The 19,316-nt window shown below is 41.0% G+C and overlaps 1 protein-coding gene and 2 long non-coding RNA genes across 4 annotated transcripts in view; 2 read left to right on the forward strand and 1 right to left on the reverse strand.

Annotated features, from left to right (window-relative positions):
- The window catches only part of SLC17A1 (solute carrier family 17 member 1), a 33,106-nt gene extending 21,509 nt beyond the window's left edge, over positions 1-11,597 (forward strand). The window contains exons 10-12 of the mRNA XM_042937719.1: positions 1,688-1,778; positions 10,305-10,444; positions 11,072-11,597. Of these exons, the coding sequence (XP_042793653.1) occupies positions 1,688-1,778; positions 10,305-10,442 (229 nt within the window). The 3' untranslated portion in view covers positions 10,443-10,444; positions 11,072-11,597. The remainder of the gene's footprint in view (positions 1-1,687; positions 1,779-10,304; positions 10,445-11,071) is intronic.
- Positions 1-14,364, reverse strand: part of LOC122219487 — a 76,796-nt gene extending 62,432 nt beyond the window's left edge. For both annotated transcript variants that reach the window (XR_006202400.1, XR_006202401.1), the window contains exons 1-2: positions 13,944-14,364; positions 3,081-3,225 (exon numbers count right to left, since the gene is read on the reverse strand). This is a non-coding gene — a long non-coding RNA (uncharacterized LOC122219487). The remainder of the gene's footprint in view (positions 1-3,080; positions 3,226-13,943) is intronic.
- Positions 14,365-14,423: 59 nt separating this feature from the next.
- The window catches only part of LOC122219486, a 47,697-nt gene continuing 42,804 nt past the window's right edge, over positions 14,424-19,316 (forward strand). Inside the window, exon 1 of the long non-coding RNA XR_006202399.1 lies at positions 14,424-14,502. This is a non-coding gene — a long non-coding RNA (uncharacterized LOC122219486). The remainder of the gene's footprint in view (positions 14,503-19,316) is intronic.

Raw genomic sequence — 19,316 nt, forward strand, 5'->3', positions numbered from 1 at the left:
GGTTGCCATCAAAAGTAAATGACAAATAACCTATTGCTTTCAAATTAATGTCTTAAAGAAGAAATCACAGTTGGAATTAGAAAATACTTTCACTAAATTATGAAATAGGACATTTCAAAGTATGTGGGATGGTTTTAAAATCATGCCCAGAGAGACATGTATAGCTTTAAACATATACATCGAAAGACAGTTAAGTCTTCAAATCAATAATCATGTTTTGATCTCAAGTAGCCAGGAAAAAAGGAGCAAATTTAACCCTCCCCCCAAATTATGAAGATTAGGGGGAAAAAGTCATAACATAAAATCGACAATGTCACAGGTTGGTTCTTTGGGAATTAATAAAATTAGTAAAATAACGAAGCTGATTAAGAAAAATAAAGAGAAAAACGGTCAAATGAGTAACATCAAAGTGTGCATTATGGTAAGTCACAGCATATAAAAAGGAAATAATATTATGGACAACTTCATGTCAGTAAATCTGACAATTAGATGACACTGAAAAGTTCTTCAACACACACACACACACACACACACACACACAGTCATAAAATATAATTTTTAATATCGTTATGGGGAGAGGGGCTCATGAAGGCAAATGTGACAAAGGCCCACAAAAGTTCTCAGTGGCCCAATTCCCACAAAGACCTTAGGGGTCCTACCGCTAAAATGAAAAAGGGAACTCTACCTTCCGGGGACAGTTGGAGGTCTCTGCCCCGATCTGCACCTGTGGCTGCTCACGATCATAAATGTTCTTCTTTACACATTAGGACACACCCTCTAGCTCCCCCGAAAAAGCAAATCAAATTTGCACCCAGTGACTGCCTACAGCTGCTTGCAGGGACTCTGGGTCCCTAGGTGATGCCTCTCTTAAGACACAGAAACTAACAGACCAACTACACACAGCCTCCCACATGTGAAGGCAGAGGAGGAATAAAATAGACCCAGGGACACAAAATCAAATGGACAGAACAAAACAAACAGAAAACCCTCACTCTCAGAAAAAGGAAGAACACACAGAACCTCTAATGGTGAAAGCTGTTAGGCAGGAAAGGCAAAGACTCCCCATCCTGGAGAGAACTCATTTCTCGGAAAGACACTGATTCCGCTCTCTGAAAGGCACTTCCTTGTGCTCTGTGGCTTGATGGATTTGAGCCCTAGTGTATTGATCATTCTCTGTGGCTTCCCTGATTTTGTAGTTCACTTGCTGCAGAGCTGGGTCTGGGTACCCAGGACTGGCCAAGCACTGTTGTTTGGAAACTAGCTTCTGCCCTCCTTGTCTGAGGACTGGAGCAGTCGCTGGGGCCAGGATCTGGGACTGTGGCAACAGGCCAGGTGAATAGAGCCCTTCCATTCTGTATTAACCCTAAACCGGTTTCTATTACCAATAAACATCACTTTCCGAATTTCTCAACTGTATTTACAGATTTCCTAATCCTGCTGGCTGTCACTCTACTATGGTCTCATTTTCTCAATCTCTTAAAAAGCCAACTTTTCTGACTTTGTGCTGTAACCGGAAAGTTAATTATATCGGCATACTTTTTTGACATTTTAATGGAATTTGAGGAGGAGGAATGAAAAATTCAAGAAATAAACAGTTAGCTCTCTTAAACCTCATTTCATTAGGCTGGCTTTTCCTGTAGTGTTTATACGACTTTACATCTGTGTTTTGTCGTTCTTTTTTGCACAGTTATTACGGATTTCTTAAGGGAGTTACAAATGTAATTGGAATGATAGGAGGACTAATTTCTTCCATTCTGTGTGGAATGATCCTGAATGAGGTAAGGAGCATTCAGATATGGGCGGTTACCTTTCTCATATTAATTGTACAGAAAGAAGGTAATGTATATACAAACAATTGTAGAGGTGACATCTGCCAGAGGTGAGTAATGAGATATTCTGTCACATCAAACCTGGTGAGATCAGGCATCCCTCCAAACCTACAGATAATACAATTTCTTTCTCGCTGGATGTCAATTAGTTGTGCTGGGAACATTTTCGTCGTTGGTCAGGGGGACAGAATTGGACCTCTGTGATTTAAAAAAAAAAATACTTGAGAGAGAGAGAGCACACACAAGTGGGGAGGGGCAGAGAGAGAGGGAGACCCAGAATCCAAAGCCGGCTCCAGGCTCTGAGCTCTCAATGCAGAGCCGGACTCGGGGCTCAAACCCACAAGACCTTGAGATCATGAGCTGAGCCAAAGTCTGACTCTTAACCGACTGAGCCAGCCACGTGCCCAGGACCTCTGTGATTTTTAATAATGGGTGTGTGGCCTGATCAGAACAGGAATTTGGCTGGGTGAATGGTGATATAAGTAACAAGATACAGTTTTGCTAGAAAAGGAACTGAAAATCAGGAGCAAATTAGAATGAAAGACCAGAAGAAACACTTCTAGAAAGGCTGACTTGTGTTTCTACAAGTGTTGTGGGCAGGGTTACCTGAAACCCTTCTCTTAAGAACACTAAAATGCCCTATCAAGCTTAAACAATCATTCTACGTGCCGAGCTGATCTTGAAAAAGACGCAAGAGAAATTTTCAGAGATCGAACACGAAGGAAGAGCTTGATCCTAGGGACATAAACGCCCGCTGAAGCCACGGGCCGCCCCTGGGTGACCTTCCTCTTCAGCTGTGATGGACAAACCAGGAACAAGAGATAACATCCCAAAATCACTCAAAAAAAAAAAAAAAAAAAAGTTGGGACAGACATGCCGGCATAAAACTGTAATCACAAAGGACTGCCCCTTCACACCGCTAGCCCCGTGAAGGTCATATACAAACTTGGTGTCTTTGGGGGAAAGCCCATGAGCTGTGGTGTAGCAGGATCCAGGCAATTCCTCTACGTGGTCCTGATGACCCGGGCCAAGGAGAGATGGTCTGCATCTGCCATGGCCAGATTTCCCAAAGAGGGGAGCCCTCCACCATCACGCTCCACGTACGTAAGGTATCGGGAAGGCAGGAGAAATCACTATACGCGTGGAAACTCCCTGATGACAGAGGTGGCCTCCGTGGAAAGGCAGAGCTCCAGGAGCCCAGGCTGCCCCCCGCCCCAGCACAGAGCCCTCTCGGTCTGTTTTCGGGTTTACCTCGCTCAGACGTGCTGAGTGCACCTCCAAAAGCTTGTCAGGTGAGCTGACTTCTCCGCTGGTTTCCGAAGGCTCAGAGGAAACGTGGCTCCAGAGACAGCCAAAGCTGTCTCCGTCCAGTGGGGGAACTGGTCTGTCTCAGCCCCTGCTCGGAGGGAAAGGAAAAACAGAATAAAGACCTTCTGAATACCTGAATCAATACACCAATTTTCACAAGGTTTGGGGGCCCAGATTCAAACTCGACTGGTTTCAAGTGCCATAAGCCAAGAATTGAAATTTCGAGGAGGCCACAGATGCCTGGTAGAAACTAGTGAAATTTCTCCGGAGAAACTCACCCTAAATTCACACTCCAGGATTTTCTCGTGCAGGGAAGTTTAGGGAATGTGATTTCACAATCAACCAAAAATCACCAGACACGTGAAGAAACAAGGGGTCATGTGAGAGAATAAAAAAAAACTTGGAATATATCTTTAAAGGTATTTGAAATCTATGTATATATTTAAAAAATGTTTTTAAATGTTTATTTTCGAAAGAGAGAGAGAGAGAGCACAAGCAGGGGAGGGGCAGAGAGAGAGGCAGGCACAGAACCCGAAGAAGGCTCCAGGCTCTGAGCTGTCAGCACAGAGCCCGACTCGAGGCTCGAACTCACAAACCGCGAGATCATGACCTGAGCTGAAGTCGGACGCTTGACCCAGGCGCCCCTATGTATGTATTTAAAGAAGCAAAAGAGAGGATCGAAAATATAAATAAGAAGCATAGCATCTGACAAAGAACCAAATCTAACCTTTGGTAACCAAAAATATAAAAAATGAAACAAAAAATTTCGGATTAAATGCAGCTAACAATAACAAGAGAATCGGTGAGGCTTCTGATTCCAGTAATGAGAGAGTAATTTGGGCCAATTCTGTTAGTAAAGGCAACTTAAAAGGCCGGAAGCTCCATCGTGCCGTATCCTGTGGTAGCACGGCCATCCAACAGCCATCATAAATCCTTCCTTTCTGGAAGCCAGATTGGGAGACAGACAGCAGCAGCTGGTTTATGGAGGTGAGGCGGGCATCCCGAGGGCTACCTCTCGCTGTGCACTTGAACGCCCTCTGATCGGGTCCTGAAGTGATCGAACGAGTGCTCGGCCTTGATTAATGTGTTCTGTGTGGGGTAAGGTGAGTCAATCAGATCTGTGGTGACCAGAAGGGCAGAGCAGGAGGTTAATTATTGCAGCCACAATAATTTTTCTGGTTGAGCAACACAATTGACACACTTGGCCTAACTGATACGTACAGAGTAATGCCCCACTCAACAACCACAGAATCCTCATTCCTTTCAAGGTGTCCCGGAACGTTAACAAAATCTGACCACATACTGTGCCATGATGTAAATCCTAGCAATTGTAAACAGGACTGTGATTGATTACACAAAATGTGTCCTCCAATCACAGTTCATTTATGACAGAAATGAAAGAGAAAAGCCACGTAGAAAAAGCCGCATATGTTTCGAAAATAAGAAATGTCTTAGATCGTCAATCGCCTATATTGGCAAGCTCAGTGATTTGACTCAGTTCTTCCACTGAGAAAAGATGGTAAATTAGATTCCAGAGGACCAGTATTCTACAGAAAACCAAAGTGCGATAACACCCAAAATCAATACCGACAGGATTTCTAAGAAGATCACGTACGTTTATAAAACTGAACAACATAACAGTAAATAATTATTGGGTTTAAGAGAACATCAAAAAAAGAATCAAGTAATACTTAAACTGAATGACGGTGAAATTGGTACATTTGGAAGTATATGGGACATAAAGGGTAATTTACAACTTCACCTAATTTATAAAAGAAAACACCAGAAAAACAACCAAAAATAAATAAACTGAGCATTCGACTCCAGAACTTGGCGGGGGGGGGGGGGGGGGGGGGGGGGGGGGGGGGCGAGAAAAACAACAGAGCGAACCCAAAACATAAGGACTAAACTAATAAGGGGGCAAATAAGTAAATTCTACAGTTAATAACCGTAGAGAAGATATATAAAACTTAAAATTGGTAACGTGAAAAGATTAATCAGATAAACTTTCTGGAGCAGGATACAAGAGACAAGATTCAAATAAAATACTCATTTCCCAATGAGAAAAGGGAAATGTTTTCAGGGACAATGTAGATTAAAAGCCAAGAATATTCAGAACAACCCCAGGCTGAAAAGTGGGGAAACCTGGATGAACAAAATCATTTCTAAAAATATATAATTTACCCAAATTGGCTCACGAAAGATAAAGACCACGGATGGACCAATCAAAATGGAAAACCTGAAGTAGCATTCAAACATCTTGAACCTGAACTCAGGCCGAGGTGGCTTACCAGCTGTGTGCTACCTAATATTGGATAGTTTATTCCTATTCTCAACTACTGATGCCGGAAATTAAGAAAAAGAATTCTGAAAGCACTTATAAGGCTTGTATAATTTTGATTCCAGAACCAGATGATAGCCACGGAAGAAATATTTAGGCCTATTTAACTCATGAACAGAGATGCAAAAGTCCTAAAGAAATTATTAGTCAACCAAAGCTAAGAGTATATTAAAAAACAATACCTCATGACCAAGTGGATTTTATTTCAGTAAAGCAAAGATAGTTTAATGTAAGTGTATTTAGCGGTGTAATTCATCGCATTAGATCAACGTAGAAAAAAAAAACTTCTAGGATTATCTCAATTGGCACATAAAATTCCAAAATTCGTATGAGTTTTTTTTTTTTTTTTGCATCCGATTAGCAAAATAAGGAAAGAAAGGAACTTCTTTAATGTGGAAATTTTTTTCAACTTTTTTTTTTAACATGTATTCATTTTTGTGAGACAGAGAGACAGAGCATGAGCAAGAAAGGGACAGAGAGAGAGGGAGACACAGAATCCGAAGCAGGCTTCAGGTTTTGAGCTGTCAGCACAGAGCCCGACGTGGGGCTCGAACTCGCAAACTGCGAGATCCTGACCTAAGCCGAAGTCGGACGCTCAACCGACTGAGCCACCGAGGCGCCCCAGTGTGGAAATTCTTTACGCCAAAATACTATAGATTATTTTTACCGGATGAAGAAATTTAAGATGCATTTCTGATGTGGATAGAGGTAGAGAGTATTACGCGATGTGAAATCAGTCAAAGAAAGACAAATCCCATATGACTTCACTCACATGTGGAATTTAAGAAATAAAACAAATGAGCAAAGGGGAAAAAAGAGAGGGAAAGAGGCAAGCCAAGAAACAGATTCTCAACTATGGAGAACTCACGGATGGTCACGGGGTGGGGGTGACTTCTCACCAGGTAACGTATGGATGTGTTGAATCACTGTATCGTACTCCTGAAAGGAATATAGCACTGTATGTTAACTGCTGGAATTTAAATTAAAAAAAAAATTTCCAAAAAAAATATAAAGCTAGACATTTCATTCCAAAAAAAAAAAAAAAAAGAAGAACTGAACGTGTTTCAAAGCAGGTATTTGCATTTGGAAAAGGTGGTAAAAGCAATTATTTGCATTAGATGATGTTAAGTGATGATGTTTCATCAGTAACGTAACCTCACAAAGCTTTGTAGATGATGGCAGCTGAGAGTTTATAAAAGAAACAATAAGGAAATTAAAAAGTTGAATAAAAAATAAGATGCATACTCCTGAAGGTGAGAAATGAGAAAAGGAGGCTCATACCTACATTCCTTATCAACTTTTTAACACTGGACTGGAATTTCTAGACACTGTTTTAAAAGGAAAGAAAAATACAGATTTAAGAATCAGAAAGAATAAAATAAGGCTTCAGAAAACCAACACGAGCAATAAAAAATAGAAAATGGAAGAAAGTAAGAATGGAGTTCAGGAAGTTTGCTCAAAACGAAATCAACATACTTAAATAGCAGCGTTTATAAATACCGGAAATGTTACCTAGTGGGCATTTTATATATATATGGCATCATTCACACTACTAACAAAAGGAATTGTTTTGGAATTAGAATACACCCCAAAATATGCAAGACGGTAATGGAGAAATTTTTTTAAAATACTGACTTTATAAGGGCACCTAGGTGGCTCAATCGGTTAACTGTCCGACTTCAGCTCAGGTCATGATCTCACTGTTGTGGGTTCGAGCCCTGCATCAGGCTCCGTGCTGACAGCTCAGAGCCTGGAGTCTGCTTCGGATTCTGTGTCTCCCTCTCTCTCTCTCTGCCCCTCCCCCACTCATTTTCTCCCTCTCTCTCTTTCAAAAGGAAAGTAACATAAACATAATTTTTAAAAACACTGACTTTATAAAATACTGTTAATAACACAACATGTACAGTTATAAGGAAAAACAAGACAGAGCTAGAGTATAAGAAAAAATAATCTGGGAGACACTGATGAGAAACTAAAGAGTTAATTTTTTTTAATGAATCAGTTTTTATTCAGAGGCTATAGGATTCTTCTCTGACTTTTTTAAAAAAAATTTATTGTAGTAAAAGACACAGAAATTTGTCCTCTTAATTTTTAAGTGTACGTTACAGTATTAAGAGTATTGTTAAGTATGTGTACATTGTCATACAATAGATCTTTAGAACTTTGTTATCTTGCATGACTGAAACTTTTTCCTCACTGAACAACTCCCTGTTTCCCCTCCTCCTGGTCCTTCTGATTTTTTAAAATATAGGGATTAATATTACAATTTTTTTTTTTTGGTATATGGGTAACCATTAAAAATAGGCAGAATGTGAAACTTTCAAACCAGGGTAGAGGAGAAAAATGCGATGTGGAAAAAAAAAAAGGCAAAACCCCCTCGATTTGAAAGAAGAAATGATATGTGTGTGTGTCGGGGGGGGGGGGGATGAGTAAGAATATGGTTAGTATATAGGAAAGATTGAAAACACAGAAATTGTAGCAAATACACCAGTGGTCACAATAAATATAGACGCACTAACTTCTGTGGTTAAAGGACAAAGGTTTTAAGACTGGATTAAAAACTCAATCCATTCTTAGGCCATTTATATATAAGATACCTGCCTAGAATAAAGAGATAGAAATATTGAAAGTTGTAGGGACAGCATAAAAAAAGAATGAAGCAAACATTAACCAAAGAAAGATGGCATTGCTCTATTATCAGGAAAAAAGTTTTCTTTTAGGCAATAACAGTGGAAACAATTGAGGGTCAGCCGCTTAGCTGTTTAGAGTGTGTATTTCTCTGGCAAAACTATCTTATTCAGCTACTTCTAAGCTACGTGACCCAGAAACATTTTCCCTCTAATTCTTGGTGTCTCCAGCTATAAATGGCCAAAATGACATAGAAACGTCATGGGATTTACGGGTTTACTGAATCCGATCATGCATGCAAGTGTCAGACGCTCATATACTCAACCCATAACAGCTCTTAGTCTCATTACCCGCGCACCCTTTGAAATCAGGAAAAACAAACGCGTGTTTGCTCTCTTATCCTGCAGCGAAATGCTAGCAAACCCAGTTGCTCAAGAAAAGTAAGTTACAGGTATATACAATGTAAATGCAGAAGAACAAAATAACATGATGTACAGAGAACAGAGTGTCCCCCTGGGGAGAAAGAATCAAAGTCAGTTTGCATATTGTGGAAAAATCTAAAGAGCATTTATCAACCCATACACAAAATACCTATGGGGGAAAAATGAAATTTGTGCAAAGTCCCCTATGAAGAAAACTGCACACCTAGAAGCAGTATCAGTGAAAATACACAAAGAAAGAGGCACAGTCAAGTTTCCATGCTGGACTTCAATTCCAAATCACAATGAATTGTATTAACTTCAAATCACTGCAAACTATATTATTTGTCATTGAATTTCTGGGCAGGTCTCGCTCCTTTTCTTGACTTTGCCAATGAGCTGCCAAGCGTGGCATGTTTAAATTAGAGAGATCAGTATAATTAAATATATTTAATGTCTAGTCTGGAAACATGTTTTTTTAGTTTCTCAAGGCCTACTCCTAAATTATATATATATATATATATATATATATATATATATTATAATAGATATAATATATATTATTATATATATATATTATAATAGATATAATATATAATATATAAAATATATAATATATAATAATATATATATTATATCTATTATAATATATATATATTTTTTTTCTAAATTATATTTTAAATAAAACCGATGATGATTTGGTCAAGTTGCGAAAAAAATACATTCTGGATGATGAAGTTTCATTTCAAACCGAGGGCATGGATTTATTTAAAAAAAAAAAAAACAAATACATAGTGGAAACCCCCTTGTAGAAAAATACAATTATACTCTGTTCTCACACCTGACCCCAAAATTTATTCTAGATGGTGAAAGATGTAAAGGAAGGAAAGAACAATAAAGATACTAATGTAAAATAGGACTTAGTAATTATATAAATTTCTGGTTGGACATCCTTCGAAAGCATGACACCAGACATTTAAACCCAATCACGATGCATTATACATTCAACTACATAAAATTTAATTTTAAGCTGATACAAAAGTTAAAAGGCAAAATGGTAAAACAGATCTCAAACATAATTAAAATTCAATGCCGTCTTTGAATACAGATGCAAAAATGAAATAAATTACCTGTGCATAGAGTCCACCAGCATATTAAAATATATGCCTATGACACCATGATTAAGTAAGCCATTTTCTATGAAAGTTAAAGTGGCTGAATATTATAAGATCTATTAATGAAACTGATCGTATTAGAGGCTCAAAGAGAAAATGAGTTAGGAATAAGGAAAAGGTATTTGATAAATTTTGTTCAAAAGTGCTCCAATTTATAGCAGCAAAAAGTGAAAAACCACTTAAATATAAGGAAATAAGGGATGTTTTACACATTTTATAAATCTAAACTCTGGATTACTAATAAGTCAGTAAAGGTCGAATATTTCTTGATATGCAAACGTTCATATTTCTTTTTTTTAAAACACGTTCATATTTCTAAATAAAAACATATGCATTCTTGGCTTGGGCACTATGTACATCATAATGCCATTTTGATATATGAAAAATTATATGCACATAGACAAAAATCAAAAAAGGAGAAAGATAAATGGTCATTATCTTTGTAGAGTGAACTGACAAATTTTTTTTGCTCCTTATGAGTGTGTTTTTCCATGTCTGTAAAGTGATTTGTGCTGAACCTGTACTGATTTTAACGTGATATTGGAAGTGTTAAAAAGCACCTCAAGCCCACTAATTTATAATTACTTTGCACTAAAATCCTCAGAATCCGGAATCTGGCTGGTTTAAAATCTTCTTCCTGACGGCAGGCGTTAATGTGACAAGCCTACTTTTCTGTCTCATATTTGGGAAAGCAGAAATTCAGGACTGGGATAAAGACAGAACAGAACAAACACGCCTCTGAAGGTAAGAAGTGATCGGCTTGAGGTCCGATTTTGAAAGTGGGGGTGCAGGAGAGGGCAGGGTTGAGGGTACCCCCTGAGCAGACTGGGGTGCTGGGCGGAGTACAAGTTTGGGTTTGGGGGAAGAAGAGGGCCATGTTCAGGTGGGGACAGCACGCAGCCCAGAAGAGGTGTCGCTCTGAGATTCTGGGGAACCAGTGGGGCTGGGACTGTCTAACCTTAAGGGTGAGGAAGAGAAGGGGAGGCTTCCAAGGGGGGACTGGGCAGGGCCCTGGGTCCAGCAGGGAGCGCAGCTGGAGAATGTCGTATCACCCGGGAGGGAAATGTTACCCAGAGGTCAAATTACATAAGGTCTGGAATTTACTACTGGGTTTCGCAAGAGGTACCTTAAAGGTGACCCTGACTAGAACGAATGATGGAGACTAAGGGCACATTCAAGTTCAAAAGAGAATCTGATACTGTGCCTTTCTTCTTTAAACTCCGTCAGAGGTAAGTAAAGAGTAGACGTGTGTCTTTATAGAACTATTTCCCCTAATGCATAAATAAGAATTGGTATATGAAGGATATCTTTACTGAACAAACTCTAGTGAATAAAGGGATCTGTTTTTTTGTTTTGTTTTTGCCCCGACAGCGGTTAACATCACAAAGAGAGATACAGACACACCGTGTACATCCTGACCCAAGAACACACGTCACCAGGGTCTTGCTAAGAACATCAGCTGAGTACAGTCAAGCCTGTAGATAGCAGCTGCTGTTTTGCAAGAAAGACAGAGACTAGAGAGTGCAGAATGCGTTGATCAAAATCCTAAGGACATCGTCAGCAAATCTAAACTGTGGGAATTTTACAGTCAAAGGCCTTAATAGATTTTTTAACAGACAAATTACAAAGAAAAAGAAAGGGGACAGGAGGGGGAGCGTCTAGGTCAAAAGTGACTTTAAAAGCATTACATTTTTAAAAACTGGCAACACTATCAGGGTGGAGGGTGGCCAATCCGTAAAGACACGCAGAGAAGACATTGTTCTAAATGTCAGGATAGTTATTACTTTTAAGGGGAGGAAGATGTGATTAGGACAGACCACATGGAAAACTTATGAGGTTCTGGCAATATTCTACTTTTATGTCCACAGTGGTGATTAAAAGAGCGTTCACGGAATTACATGTTTGTTTCAGGCAGTTTTCTCTACCTGTGTTTTGGAAGGAAGGAAGGAAGGGAGGGAGGGAGGGAGGGAGGAAGGAAGGAAAGAAGGAAGGAAGGAAGGAAGGAAGGAAGGAAGGAAGGAAGGGGACAGGGAGGGGGACGGAGGGAGAGAAGGGGGAGTGGGGGTGAGGAAGGAGGGAATGTGAGCGGAGGAAATGGAGACAGCAAGAACAAACAGCACTGTACAAGGGAGCAGATAAATGACACAGTCCCTGTGGGGGAACGTGGATTGTTTGTCTGTCTTAGACTTAGGTGCAGTAGGAATACCTAAGCTGATGGCATTATTCAGTCATGCGGTTTCACCGTGGGAGAGAGGCGCACACACAGAATGAGAGTATTTGAGTCACCCAGAGAGGATGAAACCCAAGCACACTGCAGGCGTGGGCCTTGGACGTAACCTAGAGTTAATCCGAAGTAGCCCAGAGAAGGTGGGATTTATGGGCAGCCACGTGGCGGGTCAGTACGTGGGTTGGCATTTCGTCTGTGCAATAAGCAGTGAGGTTTTCACTTAAGGGGAAGGAGGTGAGAGCGAAATAAAGGAATCAACCCTGGGAAAGGGTGAAATTCACGTTATGTGTAAATGACATGATTGCTTACCTTGAAAATCAAAGTGGGTTGACTGGGAAGCTACAGAAACAGTAAACACACCCGGGAACTTTCCTGATCAATTAATACAGAAATAAATTTCTTCCCGTTAAGCGATAATAATAACTGGTTAGCGAATTTATTGAAAGAAATGGTCCAAATGATGGTTGGAGGGAAATTTAGTAGGTACCAATCAAAAATTCAATAGGGGCGCCTGGGTGGCTCAGTGGGTTAAGCATCCGACTTCACCTCCAGTCATGGTCTTGCGGTCTATGGGTTCGAGCTCAAGTCGGGCTCTGTGCTGACAGCTCGGAGCCTGGAGCCTGCTTCGGATTCTGTGACTCCCTCCCTCTCTGCCCCTCCCCTGCTCATGCTCTGTCTCTCTCTCTCTCAAAAATAAACAAACATTAAAAAAAATTCAATTGACTCAGTATTGCTGGTAATAAGAGTTCCCATAACGGTGCATCACAAAAATTCATCAAGATGCATGTATATGCAAGGTTGCTGATTAGAAATGGCAAAACTCTGGATCTGGAATTAAACATGTCTTCGTTAGTTAATTTTGTGTAAGTGAATGAAACACAACCAGAAGCTAAAAACATGGGAGCTCATACAAATATTTTAATAGAGAAACTACTGAGGTTGTCCTTATGAATAAGCACATAAGAAAGCTGGGAAATACTCCATAGGTATGAGCAAAGGTTTATCCTCTATTTCCAAGATAGGAAAGAGCTGGGCATAGCTATGGCAGTAATCATATTCAGACCCAAAAATCGTATTTGTTTCTACATAGTTGACCTATTAAAATCTACAAGGTATATTGAAGTTTTCCATTATTATCTCTTTTAATTTCCATTTATGTCCAAGCAGCTTAAAAAAATTTTTTTTAATGTTTACTTATTTTGAGAGAGATAGAGAAAGGGACAGGAAGAGAGAGAGAGAGAGAGGATCCCAACCAGGCTCCGGGCTGTCAGTGCAGAGCCCAACACCGGGCTCGAACTCACAAATCGTCACATCATGACCTGAGCTGAGGTCAAGAGTCAGACGCTTAACCGACTAAGCCACCCAGGCTCCCCTCCAAGCAGTTTTTATTGAACATCCTGATGTTATATTACAATATCAGTAAAGATTCGGTAAGTGTGTCCCCCCTGGAAAGGTTAACTTTGATTTTCTAAAATTGTCTAAAATGACTGCCCTCTCACATTTCTTGTGTGTGTGCTTGCTTCAGATTCTCTGGAATGCAGTGCCGTCGCGTTTAATTTCTACCTTTCTGAGCCATTTCACTTAATCTGTGTTTCTTACAAATACTTTCCCCACGCTGAGCACTGTCTCCTTTGCAGGGGTGAGTTTAACCCAACAGCCTTTGTTATCATGACACATACACTTCATGTTTGTATTTTATACTGTATTTTATACTCCCCTAAAACCATGTCCCCCTTATCTCTGTCCTCCTCCTCCTCTTGCTTCCTTGCCCCGGCTAATAATTCCGAAGGTACAGGGAATATTTCAAATGCTGATTGTGCTTACACGTTCTGATTAAACCTTCTTGGAAAAAGTGTCCATTTTTCACTAGCAGGTAATACTCTCTTTTGCTGCCTTCTTTTCCCCTTCAAAATATCTCACCCACGGACTTTTCTAGTAACTTTTCTCCTGCCGGGACGGATGGCGCCTGCCTGAGGGTGTTACTCCCCAAACACAGCAGAGGTGTAACTTGTTTACCTCTTCGGCCTCTGCAGCTTCCGTTGGGCGGGTGCCGGAGGGCTGGGAGCTTTAAATCCACCTTGCAGACCCAAGGCCAGGTGACAGCCAGCGCGGGGACCCCAGCACCGGTGGCGGGGTCCAAGAAGCGTCCTCTTTGGCCCTGCTCTCAGTTTTGCGGCTCTGGGAGAAGGAAGCAAGGCTTCTTCAACACCCTGCATCCTCGGGGCCCTGGGCCACGAGGCAGCGCTCAGCTGGTCTGCAGAATCCGCAGTATTTGCTCGGCTCGGTCACACTGACACATTGTTGCAAAGTTGGTCCATGTCAATTTTCCATCTCGAGCGAAGCAGCTGGGGGAAGATGTCAGAGGGCAGTCACGGTCACGCGTCTCCCCTCGGGCGCGGAGCCTTTGCGCCCCGAGGGCCTGGCCCCCGGAATTGCAAGATCGCCTCTGGTTCCAGGGTGCACTTGCTCCGCCCACTTCCTGCTGCTGGAAGGATCCCGCCATCCTGGCCGGAGGCGGTTTCCTCTCCTGCCTTTTCCGAGGAAGGAGCGGAGCCCAGGTGTCTGGCAGGGAGCTGTGAGTTGACTCCAATGTCACCTATTTTTTGGGTCCTCCTGGTCACTAATTTAGCAAACAGCCCTTGCTGGTTCTGGCATGAGGTAGTTCCCTAGTTTTTTGTCTTTTTGTACGTTGGTTGTAGTTGCCTTTGTTTGAGGGTGAGGTGGGGCGGGAAATCAGTAAAGACCACACAGAACTGTATATAATGCCATCAGGACTTCCAGTGAGCCTAACCAGTAAGGCCAGTCAGTGGTTTGTGCAACAATAGAAAACTTGGCTTAGAGGCTTTGTAAATTAGATGCCATAATTATGTAGTCCTAAAATCTGTAAACTTGTTGTATGTTCTGTTTCGTTGATACAAAGGGGTTTTATTGACCCGGTGGCTTTAGGTGAATGTGTTTGGGTGTGTAAAGACAAGTGGACCCGTATGGCCCTGCAGAATGAAGAATGTCAGAGTGAAGCCACATGGGTGACAGAAAAGGTTCCCCTAGCCGGTGCCCCTGTGGGCGGTCACTGCACCGGCCTGTCCCCCTCTGACACTCTCACCAGGATACCAAGACCGACCATCAGCAGACTTCAATCTCCTGAGAGCTTTTTGTGTTAGTTTTAGTTTTTATTCATTTTTGTTATTTTTAAATTTTAATTCCAGTGCAGTTAACATACAGGTTATATTAGTTTCAAGAATGCAATACTGTGATTCGTCACGACTGTGCGTTACTCTGAGGTCCTTGCAGGCTTTACAAATGGGCTGCCTCAACCAGTTAGGGCAGTCTTTGACCTTGGCATCATCGAGCTCACACGGAGGGGAAAGGAGAGAAAGAGAGAAACCGCCCGCATACAGCATAGACGTTTCCTTCCTAAAAGTTCATTGTTTCTTTATTGTCTTTACTTCATGTGCAGATGTTTATCGCTCAGCTTAAGTCGGGATTCAGACTTGTTTTCCAAGTGATTTGAGTTCTACCAAGATTTTTTGGGGGGGAATACTTCACATTTGTTTCTTCTGATTTAAAATACCAACTTTTGGTAAAATAAACTTCGATATGTTTATATGTGTTTCTGGGCTTAATACATAGTTTAATATCTATTGTTACAAGGACCTGTTATTAATATAGTGGTTGGTCTAAATTTTTAATAGATGTAACTATCAGGCTGATCAAACAACTGTTATCATTTTTATTTTTGAGGATGATAATATGTAGCCTCGGCTGCTTTTAATTCCAAGAAAGTTTATAATCATTGGGCCATTTTAATAAAGACTTAACCGCAGTACTTAAGTTGCACCGAATTGCAATCTAATTGCATGAGATTGCACTAAATCTATTTGGGAGAAATTAAGATGGCTGTAATAGCACGATCTCCCTTAAGAGAAGGTAGTAAGACTACTCCCCACCCCCCCCACCCCCCATCCCCCTACCCCCCTACCCCCCCATCCCCCTACCCCCCACCCCCTCCCACCCGCCAATGCCAAAGGAAGGTTCACTTTTTCTTCAGCCCAGTGCTACAGTTTGCTTTACGTATTTCCTATGCATTTCTTATCAAATTTAATTTATATTTCCTGAAGGGGATTTTTACTTCTTATATTTTCTTACAAGTTTGGGCTGGGATATAGGGGAGATATTGTTTGAATAGATTTATTTTTTTAAACTGAGAAGCGTAACTGTGGCCGAGATACCTTGCTAGGATGGTTTGTAAGTTGATTCTCTGGTTTCTAGGTAGATAATCGTATCATTTGCAAATAATATTTTTCCTTCCTCCCTTTTGATATCTTATCTCTTTTTTCTCCCCTCTTGTTAGTGTTCCGTTATTCTTTATGACTTTAAATGCATAAACTCTAGTTTTACTCTAATAAGTTGTTTGCTTATTTTTATTTAACTGTTAAAAATTTTTTAAATGTTTTATTTCTGTTAATTTTTGAGAGACAGAGAGAGAGTATGAGGAGGGGAGAGGCAGAGAGAGAGGGATACACAGAATCCAAAACAGTTTCCAGGCTCCCAGTTATTAGCACAGAGCCTGACGCAGGGCTGGAGCCCACGATGTTGAGGTCGTGACCTGAGCTGAAGTCACTCGCTTAACCGGCTGAGCCACCCAAAAGTGTCCCTATTTATTTCATTTAAAAAAAATTTTTTTTAATGTTATTTATTTTTGAGACAGAGAGAGACAGAGTGTGAGCAGGGGAGGGGCAGAGAGAGAGAGGGGGAGACACGGAATCCGAAGCAGGCTCCAGGCTCCAAGCTGTCAGCACAGAGCCCGACGTGGGGCTCGAACCCATGAGTGACCTGAGCTGAAGTCGGACGTTCAACCGACTGAGCCACGCAGGCGCCCCTATTTCATTTTTTAACTGAAGAATAATTGACATACAATGTTGTATCAGTTTTAGGTATAAAAGAGGGGCTCCAAAAAAACCCAGAGTGATTCAATATTTATGCACATTACAAAGTGGTCACCGTAGTATTTGTATTTACCACCCGGCACCATGCAAAGTTGTTACAATGATCACTGACCATATTCCTGGTTGTCCTATGTTACATCCGTGTGTCTTATTTAACTGGAAGAGCGGATCTCTTAGTTTCGTTTACTCGTTTGGTCCATCTCTTCACCCCCCTTCCCTCTGGCAACCATCCTGTTTGTCCTCTGTATCTGTGAACCTGCTTCTGTTTTGTTGGTTGTTTTGTTTTGTGTCTTATTCGCAAAGAAGTGCAACCTTACGGTATTTGTCTTGCTCTGACTTATCCCATTTAGCGTCGGGCTCCATCCGTGTGGCTGCAAATAACAAGATTTCATTCTCTTTTTACAGCTGAGTAATATTCTGTTGGATAAATACGGTGCGTCTTCTCTTTTCATTCATCTATCGACGGACATTTAGGGAGCTTCCGTATGTTTATTGGAAATAATGCTGTGACGAACATAGGTGTGCATGTGTCCTTTTGAATTAGTGTCTTCATTTTCTTCAGATAAATACCTCGATATGGAATTGCTGAATTCTGTGATAGTTCTATTTTTAATTTTTTGAGGGATCTCTGTACTAGTCTCCGTAGTGACTGCACCCATTTATATTCCCACCCACAGTGCATGAGAGGTTTTCTTTTTTTCCATCCACATTCTTGCCAGCGCTTGTTATCTCTTAGCTTTTGGATAAGAGCCATTCTGACAGGTGTGAGTGATATACCTCATTGCAGTTTTGACTCGCATTTCCCTGATGATAGTGATGATGAGCGTTTTTTCATGTGTCAGTTGGCCATCTGGATGTCTGCTTTGGAGAAATGTCTATTCAGGTCCTCTGCCTACTTTAAAAAAATTTTTTTTAATGTTTATTTTTGAGAGAGAGACAGAGTGTGAGCGGGGGCAGGGTGGGGGGGCGCAGAGAGAGAAGGAGACACAGAATTGGAAGCAGACTCCAGGCTCTGAGCTGTCAGCACAGAGCCCGATGCGGGGCTCGAACTCACACACCTGTGAGATCATGACCTGAGTCGAAGTCGGCCGCTCCACTGACTTAGCCACCCAGGCACACACACACCCACCCCCCCGCCTATTTTTTAGTTTGAATCGTTAGTTTTTTTTTTTAAAAAAATGAATTGTAGGCATTCTTTATGTATTTTCGGTGTTAATTTCTTTTCAGTACATCATTTATGAATATTTTCTATTCAGGAGGTTGCCTTTTCCAACAAAAGTTGGTGGTTTCCCTCACTGTGCAAAAGCTTTTTGGTTTGATGTCATCCCATTTGTTCATTTTTGCTTTTGTTTCCCTTGCCTCCGGAGACGTTGTTGACTAAGAAGTTGCTGTGGCCAAGATCCAAGAGGTTTTTGCCTGCTTTCTCCTCGAGGATTTTGATGGCTTCCTGTCTTCCATTGAGGTCTTTCCTCCATTTTGAGTTTGTTTTTGTGTCTGGTGTAAGAAAGTGGTCCAGGTTCATTTTTCTGCATGTCGCCGTCCAGTTTTCCCAGCACCACTTGCTGAAGAGACTGTCTTTATTCCACTGGATATTCCTTCCTGCTTTGTCAAAGATTAGTTGGCCATACACTTTTGGGTCCATTTCTGGGTTCTCTATTCTGTACCATTGATCTGAGTGTCTATTCTTGTGCCAGTACCATACTGTCTTGATGAGGACAGCTTTGTAGTAGAGCTTGAAGTCTGGGATTGTGATGCCTCCTGCTTTGGTTTTCTTTTCCAAGATCGCTTTGGCTATTCGGGGTCTTTTCTGGTTCCATACAAATTTTAGGATTGTTTGTTCTAGCTCTGTGAAGAATGATGGTGTTACTTTGATAGGGATTGCGTTGAATATGTAGATTGCTTTGGGTAGTATCGACATTTTAACAGTATTTGTTCTTCCTATCCAGGAGCATGGAATCTATTTCCATTTTTTTGTGTGTCTTCTTCCATTTCTTTCATAAGCTTTCTATAGTTTTCAGTGTATGGATTTTTCACCTCTTTGATTAGATTTATTCCTAGGTATTTTATGATTTTTGGTGCAATTGTAAATAGGATCGGTTACTTGATTTCTCTTTCTGTGGCTTCATTGTTGGTGTATAGGAATGCAGCCGATTTCTGTGCATTGATTTTATATCCTGCAACCTTGCTGAATTCATGAATCAATTCTAGCAGTTTTTTGGTGGCATCTTTTGGGTTTTCCATATAGAGTATCATGTCATCTGTGAAGAGTGAAAGTTTGACCTCCTCCTGGCCAATTTGGATGCCTTTTATTTCTTTGTGTTGTCTGATTGCTGAGGCTAAGACTGCCAATACTATGTTGAATAACAGCGGCGAGAGTGGACATCCCTGTCTTGTTCCTGACCTTAGGGGGAAAGCTCTCAGTTTTTCCCCATTGAGGATGATG

The sequence above is a fragment of the Panthera leo genome, chromosome B2 (genome assembly GCF_018350215.1).
Source record: "Panthera leo isolate Ple1 chromosome B2, P.leo_Ple1_pat1.1, whole genome shotgun sequence".
NCBI lineage: Eukaryota > Metazoa > Chordata > Mammalia > Carnivora > Felidae > Panthera > Panthera leo.